The following is a 19406-nucleotide window of genomic DNA, read 5'->3' on the forward strand; positions in this document are numbered from 1 at the left end:
TAAACAATGCAGTGGTTACCATAGTTACAGTTCTTGTGAGTTTCACCTGTTTTGATCATGTTTACACTCCCTGCACTTCCCTCAGCCCATTAGCTTCCCAGGTAAGATCTGGGGAGTGTTATAAGGTCAAGCCTAATTATGCTAAGAGGACTGAGCCCTCTAAGCTGGGACTTGTTTGTGACTTTGCCAGCAGGTCAGTCCGAGGCTCAACCCTATATCAGTTTCCCACATCTCACCCTTTTTTTTTTTATTATTAGCTACTATAATGAAAATAAAACTTAAACATCAAGAACAAAACTCTGGCTATTAAAACAATAACAAAACAATGCCAATCTGTAACCCAAAACATTTTAAAACTTAAACATAACATTTTAAGAACAAAGAATGTTTAAATCCCAATTTCAATGTCCAACAGTAGTCCAAGTTTCAATGTCTGACAGTTCCTTATTTGTACATGTCAGCAATGATATTTCAGTTCTGGATGGTGGACAAATGGTGACAATGCAGGTCCGACCCTCTCTGGTTTGATCCTGGGCAACCTGCAGTGACGCACAGCTGCTGACTGCTAGCATGGCAAAGCGTCGTCAGCATCTTCCATCTCTGGATTGTTTTTCCTCTTGTCTTCATGGCTGGAGCATTCCTAAGAAATCCTCTCTGTTGCAGGAATCCACATGGTCTTGAAGTTGTTTTCTGAAAACATACAAACATATTCTCAACCGAAGGTTAATAAAGGGAATTTTACTTAGGGTCCTTTTTATATTTGCCCAAATGATTTTCCTTTGGCTTATTTTGACACCACGTATGTTTTTCATGGGAGTCTTGCTGTTAGCATTACAAATGAAAAAAAATTTTTCCAGATGTAAATTAGTTACAGGATATTTTTCCTTACATGGTATTTTTCCACTATCCCCACTTTTTTGATTTAATTATTTTGATGCATATAAAAATCGAGTCCAAAGTACTCAAATCTTAGGTAGCTTCAGGTCATTAAAATAGCTGATTGTTCAAGCTTATAGACAGATTTTCTTTAAAAAAACACACACACACCAGTTTCTATAAAAATTCTTATCAGCTGGAAGAAGTATAGCCTGCCCTACACCTACCAATGCCACAGAAGTGATGCATTAGGCCACAGAGAACACAAAGGGCTGAGAGATACAGAGTTCTAATGTCGTGGGATATGTAGTTCAATTTTTAATGTGCATCCTGTTCAGTCTTTGGGCTTGTAGCCAAATTCCATGGCTGTCTCAAAGGATATTTTCTCCTCTTCCACAAACGGAACACAGACTGTTCCCAACTTACTAAGTCCCCAACTTACTAAATTCCAAAGCCTCATTCAGAAGTTGTTTGGATGGAACAAATTAAACACATATTCCTTAAGAGACAAGAAGAGTGATTCTGTCTCCAGGAGAACTCACAGCTTATTAACCCACCAGGTACCAAAAATATAGACATAATAATAACCTATAGCAGCGATTTTCAACCATTGTGCCGCAAACATTTTTAAAGCATGCAGTACCTGACTATTTGGTCAGGGGCACTGACCTCTTTACCCTTAGATTGCCAAATAAAAAAAAAAAATGACAACAGCCAATACAACATTAGCCATCTTGAATGAATCAAAATTATGCCTAATTTTTTAAAAAATATTTTTATTGATTGTAGAGAAGAAGGGAAAGGGAGAGATAGAAACATCAATGAGGACAGAGAATAATTGACTGGATACCTCCTGCACACCCCTCACTGGGGATCGAGCCCACAACCTGGGCATGTGCCCTGATCAAACTAGTGACCTCCTGGTTCATAGGCTGATGCTCAACCACTAAGCCAGGCGGGCCGAGCAATTATGCCTAATTTTTTGTCAGATTGGCAAAATATATTTTTTTGGTGTGCCGCAGAATTTTAGTAAATAGTTTATGTGTGCCATGAGATGAAAAAAGTTGAAAATAGCTGACCTAGAACATGATCAACGAATACATGCATACTTCTATGGACAACCATGTTTGGCATTTCAACTTGGGAGAGGAAGAATAGATCTCTTGTCATGCCTTCTTTGTTCCTGCCCTCCTCAAATGTTATGTCACACAGGTCTAGGGCTCTTCCAGCTAGGCCAAGACCCGAAAGAGTGGAAAAACAGCAAGGAGAGAGTCAGTATATATGGGTGCATCCATATGGAGGGTTGATTCTTAATTCTAAGGGTCTCCGAATTCAAAATTATGTTTCATGCATATTGCATATAAACGTATTTTCTTTTTTTTTTTTTGAGTCAATTGTTGATTTTATTTTTTTTCCAATATGAAAAACGTTTATCCTACCAAGCAAAAAAGACACAAAATGAGTGAAATTCTAACCTGCATTTTTGTTGTTTCACTGTCCATTTGTTAAAGAAAATTGCCAAAATTCATAGATTTGGCAAAACATATGATCAGATATTTAACCAAATATAGAGATAGCAAATGCACATCTGAAAAAAGGCTCACCATAATGCAACTGAACAACAGTGATATAGCATGACAAAGTTACAAACATTCACCTCTCCTCTGACTTGGACATTGCATTATGAGTTATTGATGAAGATAAATGAAACCTATCTCCATTTTGAGAATTATGCACAATCCCTATTAGGCCAGTAATTCTGTAGCAATTATGCTTTCCCCTAAACCCTATTGTCCTACACCCAAGTGACCATCACCCATGGAATTGCAGGCATTAGGACACATGGCCCTTTGCAAGATCTTTGAAAGTTATTCCCTTCAAAAGTATTGGCATACCCTGTGAACACTCTGATGACAACGGAAGTGACTGTTTCTGGCAAAATATTTCCCACATTCCCTGCAATCCTGAGACCTTTCTCGTGTGAACTCTCTGATGATGATGCAAGTGATTGTTGAGGGCAAACAATTTCCCACATTCGCTGCATTCATAAGGCCTTTCTCTGGTGTGAAATCTCTGATGATAAAGGAGGCTATTGCTACAGGTAAACTATTTCCCACATTACCTGCATTGATAAGGCCTTTCTCCAGTGTGAAATCTCTGATGATAACGGAGGCTACTCCTACGGGCAAAAGATTTCCCACACTGACTGCACTCATAAGGTTTTTCGCCAGTGTGACATTTCTGATGATGACTGAGGCTACTCCTGCTGGTAAAAGATTTCCCACACTGACCGCACTCATAAGGTTTTTCACCAGTGTGACATTTCTGATGATCACTCAAGTAATAGCTCCTGACAAAAGATTTCCCACATTCACTGCACTTATAAGGCCTTTCTCCAGTGTGAAGCCTCTGATGGTAAAGGAGGCCATTGCTAGTGGTAAAAGATTTCCCACACTGACTGCACTCATAAGGTTTTTCTCCAGTGTGACAGTTCTGATGATTACTCAAGTGATAGTTCCTGACAAAAGATTTCCCACATTCACTGCACTTATAAGGCCTTTCTTCAGTGTGAAGCCTCTGATGACGATAAAGGCCAGAGAGTCTGGTAAAATATTTTCCACATTCATCACACTCATATGGTTTTTCTCCAGTGTGAACTCTCTGGTGTTGAACGAGGCTTGAACTTTGGCTAAAGGATTTCCCACACTCATCACATTCATATGGCTTTTCTCCAGTGTGAACTCTCTGGTGTTTCAGGAGGACTGCCCTTTGGCTAAAGAATTTCCCACATTCGCCACACTCATGAGACTTTTCTTTAGAATGAACTCGCTGGTGTTGAATAAGGTTGGAGTGTTGTTTAAAGCATTTCCCACATTCACTGCACTCGTATGGTCTTTCTCCTGTGTGCAATTTCTGATGATGACGGAGAACAGAGATATTTGTAAAAGATTTTTCACATTCACGGCACACAAAACACTGTATTCCATTACAGACACCATGGTCCTGAGCAAGCGTCTGGTTGCAGCCAATGGCTTTCTTACTGAAATAAAACTGCTTTGCACATGCCCCGCACCTCAACAGTTTCAGGCTGTGTTGTGTTCCCTGCTGCTCAACCAAGTGGAAAATGTCTCTCAGGACTGGCCCACAACTCTCACAGGGGTGGCTCTTCTGGGAGGACACAGCTCCATTGGGTTTCTTTGCCTGTGACACTCTCACAGAAACATGCTGTTCAGTGGGTGCCTCCACATCCTCTGCTCTGCAGCAGCAACCTAGAGAGGATAGGAGTTCAAAGTTCTCCAGCATCACTTCGAGGAACAGGTGTCTCTGAGCCTCATCAAGGAGGCACCATTCCTTCTGAGAGAAGCGCACAGCAACATCCTCAAAGGTCACACCAACCTCAGCTGGGGGCCTCTGTGGGTTGAACGGGGTGAGAGTAGCAGGAGAGGAGGCAGCCAGGGGCACAGTGGCCCCTGTCCCAGGCCCAGCACTGGTCACCCAGGAGGCTGGTCGGTGGGGACCAGGACTCTTGCGCCTTCTCATTCTGGTATCTCCACCAAGACCCAGTGCTCAGGATGCTCTGACCCACTTAGATGATCCTGAGAGAAGAGGAAATGCCCATCACAAGGAGAACACTGGAAGTCAACTATTGACTTTATTTATTTATTTTTAAAATATATTTTTATTTTTTTCAGAGAGGGGGAGAGAGAGATAAAACATCAATGATGAGAGAAAATAACTGACTGGCTGCCTCCTGCAATACCCCTACTGGGGATTGAGCCCACAACCTAGGCATGTGCTCTTGACGGGAATCGAACCTGGGACCCTTCAGTCCGCAGGCCAATGCTCTTCCACTGAGCCAAACTAGATAGGGCCAACTTTGACTTTAAAAAGGGCAAACAACTGCACTGCAAAGCTTTCTATAAGAACCTCAAAGAATTTGCATGAGCAAGCGTAGCTTAAAAAGAGCCAGTTACCCATGTCCTAAAGTACACTTGTTGCCTGGGTTTTGAAGTAATTTGCTTGAAATAAATAAACTCATGTGTTTGGCCACAGAAACACGAAAGAGTAGCTACTGATTTCAGATGAAAAGGTGTCTGGAGAAGACGGGACTTCTCACAGAGGTAATTAGAGAGACATAAAATAACTTTAAGAGAAACATATTTTCTAGGATAAAAATTTTTAAAACGGATAAAAAAAGAAGCAGTAATAAAAAAGACATTCATAACATTAAAAAAAACAACAACACTAACTATAAGGGAAAACCATCTCAGTAAAAATGAAAATGAAATACATCATATTTAGCTAAAAGTAAAAAATCTGAAATTGATGAGGAGTGCAACAGTGGCCAGAATTGGCAGCTCTCAGGAAGGCCCATGGAGACACATGTCACCACTTCCTCTAGCTCTAGTGCCACATCTGTCATCTGTCAGCTGTCAGAGCACTGGCTCACTCCAACAAGACTTCCCCGAGGCTCAGCAACAGATGAAGAGAAAAAGTTACCATGGCTCTGGAGATAATTTTGTGATGACACAAAGTCCTGTCCTATCTAGGGAAGATAAGGCTCTGTGAGAATTCTTCCTTGTTCCCAATCTCCAGAGCAGAGAGGCCTAGATGAAGCCTAGGGGTCACTTAATTGCAGGGGTTGTTTCCTCAGATACCTTACCACATTTATTGTCAACAGCCTCCTTCTAAATGTAGACTTATTGTCTGCACAAAATGATAGTGCTTAATATGGAAAGTAAAACTCTGGAAATTTAATTTCGAAAAACATACTAATGGATTGGTACACTGGTACACCCATCAGCACATCCTCAACAGGAAGGGAAAGAACTTCACATGTGCACTAGCGCACAGACTACAAACTCCACCTTTAAGAGGGGACTGACTCAACCCAATTTGCCTGGGGCTGCTCTGGCATGCTAGTCTGCCTCCTGGGAAACCTCTCAGCCCTGGGAAATCTCGGACAACTGCCATTGGAGCTGCACAGGTCTCAGTGAGGCCCAGGGAAAGTGACTGGATAGACTGCAGAAAAAAATGTAGGTTCAGGCAGTAACTCGGTTCTCCTGCTCCAGGGGATGGTAATTTCCATTAAACTAAGTGATGACATCATAGAAATCTGAGAATGATGAGGAGAGCCCAGCTGGTGAGAACCAAGCTTCAGGCAGGGAAACTGAGACCTCATCATGCCCAGGATGTGATTTTCTCAGGAGGGAGGTCATCCTGACAGGTGAGAGGGAGCAGAGGCCACTGTTACATATTCCTCTACTCAGGCCTGGATGTATTTCTGAGGCTAAAATCTGAACTATGGACTAGAACTCACCTGAGGAGTGTCTCATGGATCTTCTCGGGGGAAAAGAGCAGCTGGAGCTCAGGAAGCTTGAAGGAAGCACAGACAAAAATATTAACTTGAATACTTCTTCCAAATGTAGATTTATTGTATGCACAAAATGATAGTGCTTATTATGAAAAGTAAAACTCTGGAAATTAAATTTGAAAAAATATTAATGGATTGGTAGACTGGTACACTCATCGGCACATCCAGTTTGTTTCACAAATTCCTCATTTTGGGCCTCAAAGAACTAGGAAAATGTTTTCATTGCATGAAAATGTTGATTTCTTTGTCCTCTTACTCATTGCAGTAATTTCAACTGTATACTTTGTGACATCTTTTTTTTTTAATTTTAATACTAGTGGCCCAGTGCATGAAATTCATGCACATTAAAAGGAATTAATTAGAGGAAATACTTTAATATTGCTATTTGCCCTTTCTCTATAATAGAAGTGTCAGAGATGAAAGAAAATTAGTAAAATGTATATGAAAATCTTCCTCCTGTCAGAGTCTGGGTGTGCCATGGGACCCAGAGTCAAGTCCCCGCCCATCTGCACGCTCCTTGAAATCGCACGAGACCCAGACCCGGCTGGCCTCACCCCCACTGGGCAAGATCCAGACCTGGCTGGCCTCACACCCATCAAGCCCTGCCAGGCAGGGGGCGCAGCCTCAGGTCCCCTGGCCTGGTGCTTGGTAGGGGGCGCAGCCTTAGGTCCCCCGGCCTGGTGCGGGGTGGGAGGGTGCAGCCTCAGGTCCCCCATTAAGCCCCACCAGGTTGGGGGTGCAGCCTCAGGTCGGGGGGCACACCTTGAGGTCCCCTGTCAAGCCCCACAAGGCAGGGGGGTGCGGCCTGAGGTCCCCTGGAAAAATTAGTAGTTCAAAATATATTGTAATCTTTATGTGTAATATGTGTGGTAAAATTTCACCTAGGATATAATATTTTATTGGCCTGATTTAAAAAAGGATTAATTGGTCCAAACCAAATTTTTAATATTAAAACCGGTTTAAATTTAATTAATGTCTTTTAGAATAATTACAAAAAGTGTGTTGATAAATGTTAATCTAAGAAACGCTGGCTGTTTACTTTTTGGTAAATTATTGAAAAATTAAGGTTTCTAAGAATGAAGAATTCTAATACAATTAAAAAAAAAAGGTCTGTACAAATCACTGATGGTGTGACAGAAAGAAAGAATATTGGAATGGAGATGCTTAATGGAAGGCCTGAGGCATGGTTATGCATTTTGAAGGAAAAAGAAGGTGGGTGGTTTCTAAAGGTGGTTATTTCTGAAAATTGTAAAAATATTTTTGAAAGTTGTAAGAATGTCCGTGAAAATTATAAGAAGTTTAAAAAAAAAATGTTAAAAGGAAATTGATTAAATGATATAGGCCAGTAAGCCAGGGAAACTGAAATATTAAAACAGCAGTTTGCAACCATCTAGAAACTCTGTCTTCCCTAAACCAAGGACACTTAAAAGTCAGTGATTTACATTTTGCCTCCCTAAACGAAGGTTAAATAGCTTATGCCAAAGTTCTCAGGAAGACTGATGGGAGAAATCCAATTAGTGTCACTTGCTGTCCACACCCAAGGACAAATGAAGTTAGAAAATAAGCCTTATTTTGGTCAGTTCTTTTCTAGTAAAATAATTATGTTATATTAATCAGGTATTTAATAAAAAGATCATCTTTTAATCATAAGAACTGAAGTTTGCTGGCCTATGTTCCTGTCTAATACACTTTAATATATAATCTTTTGGTAAAATCAAGTTTGACAACCTTCCTAGGGTTTGAATTTTAAGAAAGGTGTTTTGTTTTGTTTTTACCTAGATTTGGCTGTAGGTGATTCCAAAAGGCCCAGGAATGCCTCACGATCTTCCTACAATGGAAATGAGGGACCAATTTCTTAAGAACTGTGTACTGGGTATCTCTTCTACTTTAATCTCTCTCAGGTTAGAAGGCCTCCTGACCCAAGGCCCTCTTGAGTTTCCGGTTTATCACCATCAACCAGAAGACTACGTTTGTTCTAATCAAGATTTGGAAGGGAAGCAAGTTGGAACCCTCCTGAGAAGGACCTTACTTTCTTGCTTACCACAGAGACTGCTGTTTGGACTGCAGAGCGAGGTTGGACCCATCACACACGGGTTAAGGGCGGACATGTCTCAACCTGAACAGCCATACCAGGACATATCCCCTTGAAACTGATGCTAAAAACTGTGAGCTGTCTTAATAACCATCATGTACTGGGTTCTATTTGCTTTAGGAATCTGGCAATTGCAGGGGCTTACAATGTGGGCTGGAGAAATGTGTACAATCTGGATCATGCTTACCCAGTTAAGTTATTGGTTATAGATAACTTGAATGACTTGGATATTTCAGCCTTTAGGTCAAAAGATTGGCTAGGACTAGATTTAGGAGATGTCCATAGGACAAGATCCCCTAGGCCAGTGGTCGGCAAACCGCGGCTCAAGAGCCACATGCGGCTCTTTGGCCCCTTGAGTGTGGCTCTTCCACAAAATACCGACTTCTGTGCATGGGCCACGAAGTTTCAATTGCACTGTATGTGTGCACCCGCACGTGGTATTTTGTGGAAGAGCCACACTCAAGGGGCCAAAGAGCGGCATGTGGCTTGGGATACGCGGTTTGCCGACCACGCAGAGCGATGGTGTCCACTTCGCCCCTTTGATTAGGAGCTACAGTGATGGGATGTCACATCATCCCGTGTCTTATCCAAGGGTCAATCGAACCGCATTGACCAAACAGCAAATTAGTCTCCTAGACACTGCAGAGCAGGAGAGTCAATGGATGTCAGCCGAGTTTGAAGAAAAGAGTTTAAATAAAGAAAAGGGGGGAACTGTGAGAATAAACAAGTCATCTTTTCTGTCAAAGAACAGTGTAGACAGCCGCCATTTTGGGCTGCGTGACTCAGGGGCGCCATCTTGAAACAGCAAAGGCCAACCCCTGCCTTTGAATTAGCCAATTGCAAAAGACTGTGCGCCTGAGCTCCAATCAGGAGCAAGGGACAGGTCACGTGTGTCAGGGGTTATAAATCCTGAGCAGCCCACCTGCTCGGTGTGCGCCTGCTGCTTCCAGACCATGTGTGCGCACCCTTCTAAAAGGAGGTAAAGATGTTTGCCTTGCTGTCTGGCTCCTGAGTATGTTTTATATTCCACCAGGCCCCCTGACTTGGGGGCTCGCCTTATTTCCAACAACACTAAGCATACCTGTCCTCTATAACCTGTGTTTCCGCTGCCAAATCTAAAGCTTTCCGGGATAAGTGGAACACGCTGTACCTACACACCGCTCTCGGCCAAATCCAATGCCCTCATTAGGCTCTCGGTGTTCCTCGAGGCATCGCGGTGGCATGTGACCCAGGGGGCACTCCGCTCGGGCGGAGACTCGCTTCCCTCGGCCTTCAGAACACCTTTCCTCTGTCCTTCCCTTCACTCTCGACTTCTCTTCCTCCCCGTCCCTCGTCGCCCAGTGCCGTCTGGGGTGCTGCCTCCCGCTGCCCCGCCAGACTCACCTGCCGCACTTCCACTTGGCGTCCCGCAAGGAGAGGCGGCGGACGCTCCTCGGGCTCCTCCGGACCGGCTCCCGGGGCTCAGGGTTCGCCCTGAACCTCTGAGGGGCCCGCGGCCGCCCCGCAGACGGTGAAAAGCGGGCGCGCACGGCCAGCGCGCACCAACTCCGCCAGGCGGGCGCGCGCCTCCATTACCTGGGAAGGAACAGGTGGGAACCGGAAGCTCCGTCCTGGAGACCCGCCCTCGTGGGCGGGGCTACCCCGTCCCCCCGGGTGACAGGCAAAGCCCCACCCCGCAGGCCCGGCTGCTTGAGGCGCTCAGCCGGATCCTGGGGCTGTGGAGACCGGAAGGGGAGGCCCCTCGGTGGGGTCACCGCCTCGGGGGCGGTGCTACCCCGTCCTGCCTGGTCAGAGGCCAAGTCCCGAGCCCTGGTCTGTTCAGTGAGTGCTGGTGGCCGGGGGTGTGGTGGTTAGAAATGCTCTTGAAAGGCGCCACGGGAACTTGAAAATCGCTCGGCCAGGCAAGTGTACTTCTTCAAAAGCGTGCAAGGCCGACAGAAACATGTGCCAGCCAGGCCAAAGCCTATAAACGTATTTTCTAGCAAGATAGCCTCTTCCTTTCATTCGATTCTTAAAAGGGTCTCAGACCCTCAGGCTAAAAAAAATATAAACAATGATGGGATGAGACTTCTTATCAGCACATCCACTCAGCATCATTCCTTCATTTTAGCCAGTCTCCCAAAACAGAATAAGTGAAAGGTTCTCCAACTCTCTGGGCTCTGCTACTATCTTATTTTTAAATCAAAGTTCCTTTCCTGTGATGCACTAGAAAACAGGGCCTTCTGTTCTGGAAGCAGTTTTTAAAAGTTCTTGCTGCCTGTGAAACCAAACCTGGAATTGAAAATTTCTTTCCAGTCTCTCTGTCTCTCTCTCAGAACTCAGATAAGACCCACTTCATTTCAGAGGAACATGCTCTCAAGCCTCCGTGCTGTGTGTGTCATGTGGTTTGCTTTTGGAGTGTGTCTGCCTGTCCCGACAGTGAGAACCTGTGTGGTGACCTGAGGTCTGGAGGGTGGGAAAAGGTGGAATGGAGAAAGAAGTCAGTCTAGGTAGCCGGAATCAATGTTGCAGAACTAGAGACTCAAACTGTTCATTCATTCTCTTATTCATTCTGCTTAGTTTCTGAGCATCTATAATATGAGGAGAATTATGCTGGGCTCTGAGGGGTGCTAAAAAGAAAAGATCTGGTCCTCTTCCTAAAGAAACAATGCCGTGGAAAGATAGACATGCAAATGAACAATTACAAATTAAATGCAACTGCCACAGAGTAGGTATATACGTTTAAGCAATGGAAGCAAGAAAATAGAAATACTTAATTCAGTTCAGTTGGGGTGGTGGTTGCAGTGTGAGATTCTAGTCTGAGAGGAGATAAATTGAAGCCAGGAATACGCAAAGGTTTTAGTTCCAGGGCAAGATGCTGGGGTTGACCAGATCACCTTGAGAGCGAACTAAAGAATTATGCTTGGGAGAGTAAGTAGAGTTCATCTCAGATTATTTTATTTGGACTTTTGTGAGAATTATGTTTGCTAATATCAGGAGTGTAAATCAGAGGACTTTAAAAAAAAAAAAGCTAACAATTATTGAGCATCTACTATGTGTATAAGTACCAAACATAGATGTAATCTCACAACAGCCTCCTAAGGCATTACCCTCTGGACTAGTCAGGGTTCTCCAGAGAAACAGAACCAATAGCTCCCCCGTTCTGTGTATAACTTGCATGTGACTTTATTGGCTTACTGGGGAGGTCTCCCCTAATAAACCTGGCATTGTGGAAAGACACAAACGTGCACGAGCTACTCTTTTCAGGGACATTCCCTTGCACACGACAGTCTGATTGGCTGGTGCTGCCAAAAGCCGGTCCATCCTTGCTGCTTGACACAGTTGCTGCAGGGAAGAAACATCCACACAACATATGTTTCAAGGGACCTGGCGTATATGGCATACTGTTCTTAATATGTTTGCTCCCCTTCTTAGCACTATGTGTTCTAAACAGGGCCACCTCCCTGAGAAAGGTTGTTTCCCCAGGTGGGGGTGTTTCCCTGGAGTTAGGGATTAATGGGACTAAGGAAGGGAATAAATCAGTAAAACCCCCTAGTGTTACAGAAATACCGTGTACTACTTATGAAGAACTTAGACTAAGACTGTTGGCAATAAATTTGGGACTTGCTAGGCCCACATCCCCAGGGGTCTACCCACCAGAGAAAGTACCAAAACCTATGAAAATCCGCCGACGCAGGGCAGTCCCAAGGAAGACCACCAGCAAAGCTAAAAGGACATAACCTTTACTTGGGCCACAGAATAGGATAATCTCCTTCAGTTACTTCCTTGTAGCTTAACAGTAGAGCAGTAGAGTAGCGACCTTGGAATGGAGATAACAAACTAGCCCTAACCTTTGGAATAGAATGGATAGGATTAAAATCAACAAAACTAGATAGAGATAAGATTTTTAGCAAAGGTCAGATAAGAAACTATAAACATAAAACAAGGAACTGTAGAAGGTCAAGGGAGGATGCAAAACATACCATGATTTAGAGGCATGCTTATAGAACAGCCGTGGGCAAACTACGGCCCGCGGGCCGGATCCGGCCCGTTTGAAATGAATAAAACTAAAAAAAAAAAAGACCGTACCCTTTTATGTAATGATGTTTACTTTGAATTTATATTAGTTCACACAAACACTCCATCCATGCTTTTGTTCCGGCCCTCCGGTCCAGTTTAAGAACCCATTGTGGCCCTCGAGTCAAAAAGTTTGCCCACCCCTGTTATAGAATCAAGGAGTATAAATACAGCTGTAACAGGACAATAAAAAAGAACCCAACTATGCTGATGACCTGAACGCTGTCTCCATGTCCTTCATTCTTCACCGACGCCGTCCACACCTTTGGGAACCCCTGGACCGCTGGGGCTGGACCCCGGCATGGTGCCTAGGCCATCCTTGGGGTTAAACATTTGAATCTCAACCCTGACTCATCCACTTAGTCACTCTGTTGTCTTACAGATAAATTTCTTAACTCACTTGCCTCAGTTTTTTTCTTAGCGAAATGGCAAGTGAGAATACTACTCAGCTTGCTGATATGATGTGAGGATTAAATGTGTGTAAATTAAGTGCCTGGCATAGAGAAGGTGCTCAAGAAATGGTAGCTATTCACATTATTTAATGAGATCACCCTTGCAAGGCACTTAGTGTTGTGCATAGAGTAGGTGCTCCATAAAGGTGAGGTATCATCACCTCATTATTATTTAGTGGTTATTGACATCCTCTAGCTTAAAAACTCTTCACTGATTAAGAGGTGAAAACAAATGACTTCTATCTACTAACAAATTCTGCAAATCTATGGCAGATATATTTCCATGGCTCCTATTATCAGAAATGGGTAGCAATCAGAGATTCTCTTCAGAAGAAAATATTCTCTTGGGATGTACCTGTGTTTTTCCATTGCTAGTGGAATAATTTCATATGCTTTTGCACACTAAGGCAGAGTTGGCTGTTAGAAGACTCATTGTATATTGTCCATGTTCCAAGAGGGCAGGTTCAGGAAGGGCCTGATTGTGTCCAGATGGTTTGGGCTATTTATATGGAACTATGTCATCAGCATTGAATCAGGAAATTTTCAATTCCTCATCAACCAGGAAAAAAAGAATTCAAATCCTTCTTGGCATAGACTTGTAATTTGCACACCTCAGTCTGGGCCTGTAGAGAGTGCCTGGGAAGGCACATGGGCATTTCTTTAATTATTGTCAGCTGAAGCCAGTGGCGTTGTTGGCAAAGCCAAGTCCTGGAAACACGTTTTGCCAAAAGGCAGGAGTGTTGTCAGCTCGACCTTCAGCCCAGGTGCCAGGGAGTAGGTTTTGTTATTTAAATCCAGCCAAGTACCAGGAATGAATACGACTGGGGCCCACCCAAGAATGCACATAATCTACTTTGTCTTGACTTTTAGTAAAACTTACCTTTTTTTGCTGTATAAAATAAACACGCTGTATTGGCTCTGGGTCTCTGTCTCTGTCCCTGTCCCGGTCAGAGGACAGTGGTCCCACCCGGCCCCAGCTTTTTTCTTCCATCTCTGTGTCTGTCTCTTTCTTTCATTTTCTCAATCCCCAGCCGCCCCTATTCAAGAACCGGATGCGAAGAAGAGAGACATATTTACTTGGGCCCTTCTATAGAAAAGTGGGATGATCTTCCTGGGCCTCCAGCTCACTCCAGGTGACTGGCAATGCCCCCACCCCACCGCTATGGCTCCAGGCACTGTGCCAGCAGCATTTCTGCATTGGCATCTACCTTTCCTGATGGAATGATTCTCTCTTACTTAGGTGTCCTTTTTTTATATATGTAATTGTCCAAAAAAATAAATAAATTATCAAGGATATTCTAATTATTATAAACTCTCACCTTTATTTTCACAACCCAAGTAAGGACCCTAAACAAATTCCCTCCCTTGTGACAGTGTTCAGAATATGCTTCCCCAAAATATGCCATCTTGACATAGAAATTTTTTAAAAAATTTGATTTGAGAGAGAGATCAATTTGTTGTTCCACGTATTTATGCATTCATTGGTTGATTCTTTTATTTGTTTGCTTTTTAACCCTCACCAGAGGAAATGATTTTATTGATTTTTTAGAGAGAGAAGAAGGAAGGTGGAGAGAGAGAAACATTGATGTGAGAGAGAAACATCTATCCATTGTCTCCCGGGACTCTCCCTGACCGGGAATCGAACCTGTCCCTTTTGGCGTACAGTATGACACTCTAAGCAACTGAACTACCCAGCCAGGGCCAACAGATAGAATATCTTTAGCTGAAGGAACTTGAGAAGCGTTATGTGCAGGAAAAACTTTCCTGACTTTCCCCAGAAGCAGGACAGAAAACCTTATGTGAGAAATGCTCTCCCTAAACCTGGAGAAAAGCAGAACACAGACTTTGCTGTTTCCCCAAGATTACTACACTTAACTCATACTTTTTTCATCCTATCACATTTTCCCAAAACTCTCCATTCTTCATTAAACCTAGCATAAAAAACTCAGCTTTGACTACTTATTTGGGTTTTCATTTCCTTATGAAGGTTTCCATGTCATGTAAAAATTAGTTAAATAAATTGATAAACTTTTCTTTTATTAGCCTCCCTTTTGTTATAGGGGACCTAACCAAGAACTTAGAAGGATGCAGAATAAAGATATTTTTTCCTCTTCTACACTTGCTTTCTTCACATTCCCAAGATGCTGACTAATTTATCTTCAACCAACTTATTATCTCCACACTGAACACAATTCCTCATCAAAAACTTTTGATGTCTAGTATGTTTCATAATTCGAATCATTTAGAATTGTCTGGTTTTTTATAAAGGTAACATGGGACATGTACTGTGTTTTTAATAACACACCCAGCCCTGAACGAGTAGCTCATTTGGTTAGAGTGATGTCCCAATACATCAAGTTTGCAGGTTTGATTCCTGGTCAGGGCACATACAAGAATCAATCAATGAATGCATAAATAAGTGGAACAACAAATCGATGTCTCTCTCTCTCTCTCTCTCTCTCTCTCTCTCTCTCTCTCTCTCTCTCCTTTCCTCTCTCTCTCTCTCTCTTTCTCTCATAAAATCAATAAATTAGGCCTGGCTGGTGTGGCTAAGTGGTTGAGCATTGATTTATGAACCAGGAGGTCACAGGTTCGATTCCTGGTCAGGGCACGTGCCTGGGTTGTGGACTCAATACCCAGTGTGGGGCATGCAAGAGGCAGCCGATCAATGATTCTCATCATTGATGTTTCTATCTCTCTATCCCTCTCCCTTCCTCTCTGAAAAAAAAAGTTTTAAAAAATCAGTAAATTAAAAAACACACTCAGTGGGATCTGGGGAAGCACCCCATAATTACACACATTGATGTTTTGGCATGAAAACATCAATAATCAAGAAAGACCATAGATAACCTTGTATCAAGTCTGGTCACATTTGCCACCACATGAGTTTTCCACAAATGTGTAAGAAAATGTTTTGTTTCAGAGCTTTTTTGACTTTGGAATCATATAGATATAGGATTATGGACTTGCATTAACAATTTGGTTCATAAAAGAATTTGGCAAGAGAATAATTCTTCCATTTTATGTTTCCTTCCAAATAAATGGTGTCCTATTAGTTCTTCTCCTAGCCTCTTTCCCTGTGGCCTTGTACTCAGCCATTGGGGGAGGCGGGGTGGGAGGGGGCTGTGCAGTCATTAACTTGATTGGTAATCTTGGGAAAAACAAACGTCATGTTCCACTCAACCCCATCCATTCTGCCCTTAGGAGGGAGCAAGTATTCTGCTTTATTAGAACTTGGCCATCTGCTTAATTTAGTCATGGTCTCTATTTCAACCTCAGAATTTATTTATATTTATTATTATTAACTAGGGGCCAGTGCATGAAATTCGTGCACTGGTGGGGTGTCCTCAGCCCAGCCTGCCCCCTCTCACATACTGGGAGCCCTCAAGGGATGTCCTAGTGACGGCTTAGGCCCGCTTCCTGCTCCCCTTGGGGAGCGAGCCTAAGCCGCAGTCTGGCCTCCCTTTGTGGGAGGTGACCGGGCTGATCAGGGGAAGGCACCAGCCCCATCACCCCGCTGCTGCAGCCACTGCCAGTCACCACAGCCAGCAAGGTTTTTTCATCAACACGGATTCCAGTCCCCTCACCATGAAAAAATGACAACTTTCTTTAGGCATTTTTAAGATGTGTCTTTCATATAATAATAATTTCTTTATTATTTTTTTTTATCCTCACCTGAGGATATGTTTCCATTGATTTTTAGAGACTGTGGAAGAGAAAGGGAAAGACAGAAAGAAACATCAAAGTGAGAGGAACACTTTGATTGGTTGCCTCCTGCATGAGCCCTGACCTGGGCCCCGGCCAGGGAGGAGCCTGCAACCTAGGTACATGCCCTTGGTCAGAATTGAACCCAGACCCTGCCATCGGCAGGCCAAGGCATTATCCACTGAGCCAAACCAGCTAGGGCAGGATGTGACATTTCTTAGCCCTCCAGCAGCGGACCTTCATTTTTTTCACCAGGAGTGTGGTGAAAAACCCTAGATCACCTTTTTGGATTCTTATTACCCAAGTTACTAAGAATATTACCAGTGGCATACAGGGAGCTTAGCCAATGAGTGGTCAGAAAAGGTGTTTCCTCTGAAGTTCACACCAATCGCCGGCTTGGACCCCCAGCCCAGGCCTGATGCCTCTGGCCCAGGCTTCAGGCCTGGGCAGGGGACCCCCAGATCCCTCCGATTGCCGGCTCCACCCCCTGCCCAGGCCTGACGCATCAGCCAGAGGCATCGACCCCCATCACCCTCTGATCGCTGGATCGGCCCCTTCCCCAGGCCTGATGCCTCCGCCAGAGGTTTCAGGCCTGGGCAGGGGACCCCCATCTCCCCTCATCATCGGCTTCTGGGCGGCTTCTGGGGTCGCACACGGGGGCCTGGATGGCGGCTCTGGCACTGGCAGCTGCACTGTCTCTCCCTGCCTGCAGTATGCAAATTAGCCGCCATCTTTGTTGGTGGTTAATTTGCATATCTCACTGATTAGCCAATGGGAGGCATAGCGAAGGTACGGTCAATTACCATGTTTTTCTATTATTAGATAGGATGTTGATGATGTTTTGGTCTTCATTTGCCACCCTTTGTTTTGTTCCCTCAATTGATTAATAACTCAGATGAGAAGAGACCTGACCCTTCAGAGATTCCAGTGTTTGGTCCTTGGCTGGGAGTGTTGAAATATTAAAACAGTGGGATTTTGGTTAAGAAGGGGAGGATTTTAGGGATGCCATGACCTGTGGCTTTGGGGCTTGGATTTGGATGTGTGGGCAGGGCCTTCTACCTTAGCGGTTTCTAAAGATTTGTTTGTATTAGGCCAGGCAAGCTTTTACAGTTGTGCATTTAACCTTGGCAGCTGGGGCGAGGGGTTTTAAGGAAACCACAAGGCATTTAACCTTGGCTCTAAGAGGTACAGGTGGGATATCCAAGTCCAGATGGGGTATCCAGGTGGGGTACAGAAAAACATGTCCTAAATGAAACAACAGAACAAAACTTCAGAAAAAGAACTAAAAAAAAAAAATGGGAACAAGCCCTAGACAGTTTGACTCAGTGGATAGAGCATCAACCCACGGACTGAAGAGTCCCAGGTTCAATTCCAGTAAAGGGCACTTACCTCAGTTGCAGGTTTAATCCTCAGCCCCGATCAGGTGTTTGTGAGAGATCCATGTGTCTCTTCCATATCGATGTTTCTCTCTCTCTCTCTCTCTCTCTCTCTCTCTCTCTCTCTCTCTCTCCCCCTTCCTTCCACTCTCTCTAAAAATTAATGGAAAAATATCCTCATGTGAGGATTACATAAATAAATAAGTAAAATGGAGGCAAGCAATCTATTAAATACATAGTTCAAAATTCTGGATATAAGGATGAACTTAGGAGAAGAGTAGATGAACTTAGTGAGAACTTCAACAGCATAAAAAGGACATGGAAACCATAAAAAAGAACCAGTCAGAAATGAAGGATACACTAACTGAAATGAAGAATATTTACAGGGAATCAACTGTAGAATAGATAAAGCTGAGAGTCAAATCAGTGATTTAGAATATAAGGAAGCATAAAAACACCCAATCAGAACAGAAAAAAACAAAAGAACTCCCCAAAATGAAGATAGTGTAAGGAGCCTCTGAGACAATTTCAAGCACATCAACGTTTGCATCATGAAGGTACCAGAAGGAGAAGAGAGAAAGCAAAAAATTGAAAACCTATTTGAAAATACGACAGAAAACTTCCCAGGAAATGCAGAGAATCCCAAACACGATGAACCCAAAGAGGCCCACACAAAGATACAACATAATTAAAATGCCGAAGGTTAAAGACAAAGAAAGAATCTTAAAAGCAGCAAGAGAAAAGCAGTTAGTTATCTCTAAGGGAGCTTCCATTAGACTTTCAGCTGATTTTTCAACAGAAACTTTGCAGGCCAGAAGGGATTGGCAAGAAATATTCAAAGTGATAACAATCAAGGACCTACAACCAAGATTACTCTTCCCAGCAAAGATGTCATTTATAATTGAAGGTCAGATAAAGAATGTCCAGACAAGTAAAAGCTTGAGTTCATCACCACTGAACCAGTATTACATGAAATGTTAAGGCTCTTTTTTGTTTTTCTTAAATCCTCACCTGAGGATATTTTTCCATTGATTTTTAGAGAGAGTGGGAGAGGAAAAGACAGAGAAATATCAATGTGAGAGAAACACATCAATTGGTTGCCTACTGCATGAGCCGGGGAGGAGCCTGCAACCAAGGTTCATGCCCTTGAATGGAACCTGGGGCCCTTCGGTCTGCAGGTCAGGTCAATGCTCTATCCACTGAGCCAAACTGGCTAGGGCAAGGCTCTTCTTTAAGAAGAAGAAAAAGAAGAGGAAGAAAAAGAAAAAGGAAGAGGAGAAGGAGGAAGAAGAGGAGGAGGAGGAGGAGGAGGAGGAGGAGGAGGAGGAGGAGAAAAAAGAAGAAGAATAAGAATAAGAATAAGAAGAAGAAAAATCTGAACAATAAAATGGCAATAAATATATATCTGTCCAGCCAGTGTGGCTCAGTGGTTGAGCATCAACTTATGAACCAGGAGGTCATGGTTTGATTCCCAG

At 43.5% G+C, this 19406-nt stretch overlaps 1 protein-coding gene across 1 annotated transcript; it reads right to left on the reverse strand.

The window, feature by feature from the left end:
* Positions 1-426: 426 nt before the first annotated feature.
* Positions 427-10056, reverse strand: LOC102425612 (zinc finger protein 501-like). The gene is made up of 5 exons (XM_023749730.1): positions 9726-10056; positions 6197-6252; positions 2999-4472; positions 656-690; positions 427-443 (listed from the first exon to the last, which is right to left on the reverse strand). The coding sequence occupies exons 3-5, from the start codon at positions 4414-4416 to the stop codon at positions 427-429; spliced, it is 1470 nt and encodes a 489-aa protein (XP_023605498.1). The 5' UTR covers positions 4417-4472; positions 6197-6252; positions 9726-10056.
* Positions 10057-19406: the final 9350 nt, after the last annotated feature.

The sequence above is a fragment of the Myotis lucifugus genome, unplaced genomic scaffold, assembly GCF_000147115.1.
Source record: "Myotis lucifugus unplaced genomic scaffold, Myoluc2.0 scaffold_9, whole genome shotgun sequence".
NCBI lineage: Eukaryota > Metazoa > Chordata > Mammalia > Chiroptera > Vespertilionidae > Myotis > Myotis lucifugus.

Coding starts and splice junctions, on each gene's coding strand:
- LOC102425612 (XM_023749730.1), bottom strand. CDS start 4,416: ATGAGAAGGCGCAAGAGTCCTGGTCCCCACCGACCAGCCTCCTGGGTG. Junction 691..2,998: donor GAAAGGCCTTATCAATGCAG/GTAATGTGGGAA, acceptor GTATGTTTTCAG/AAAACAACTTCAAGACCATG.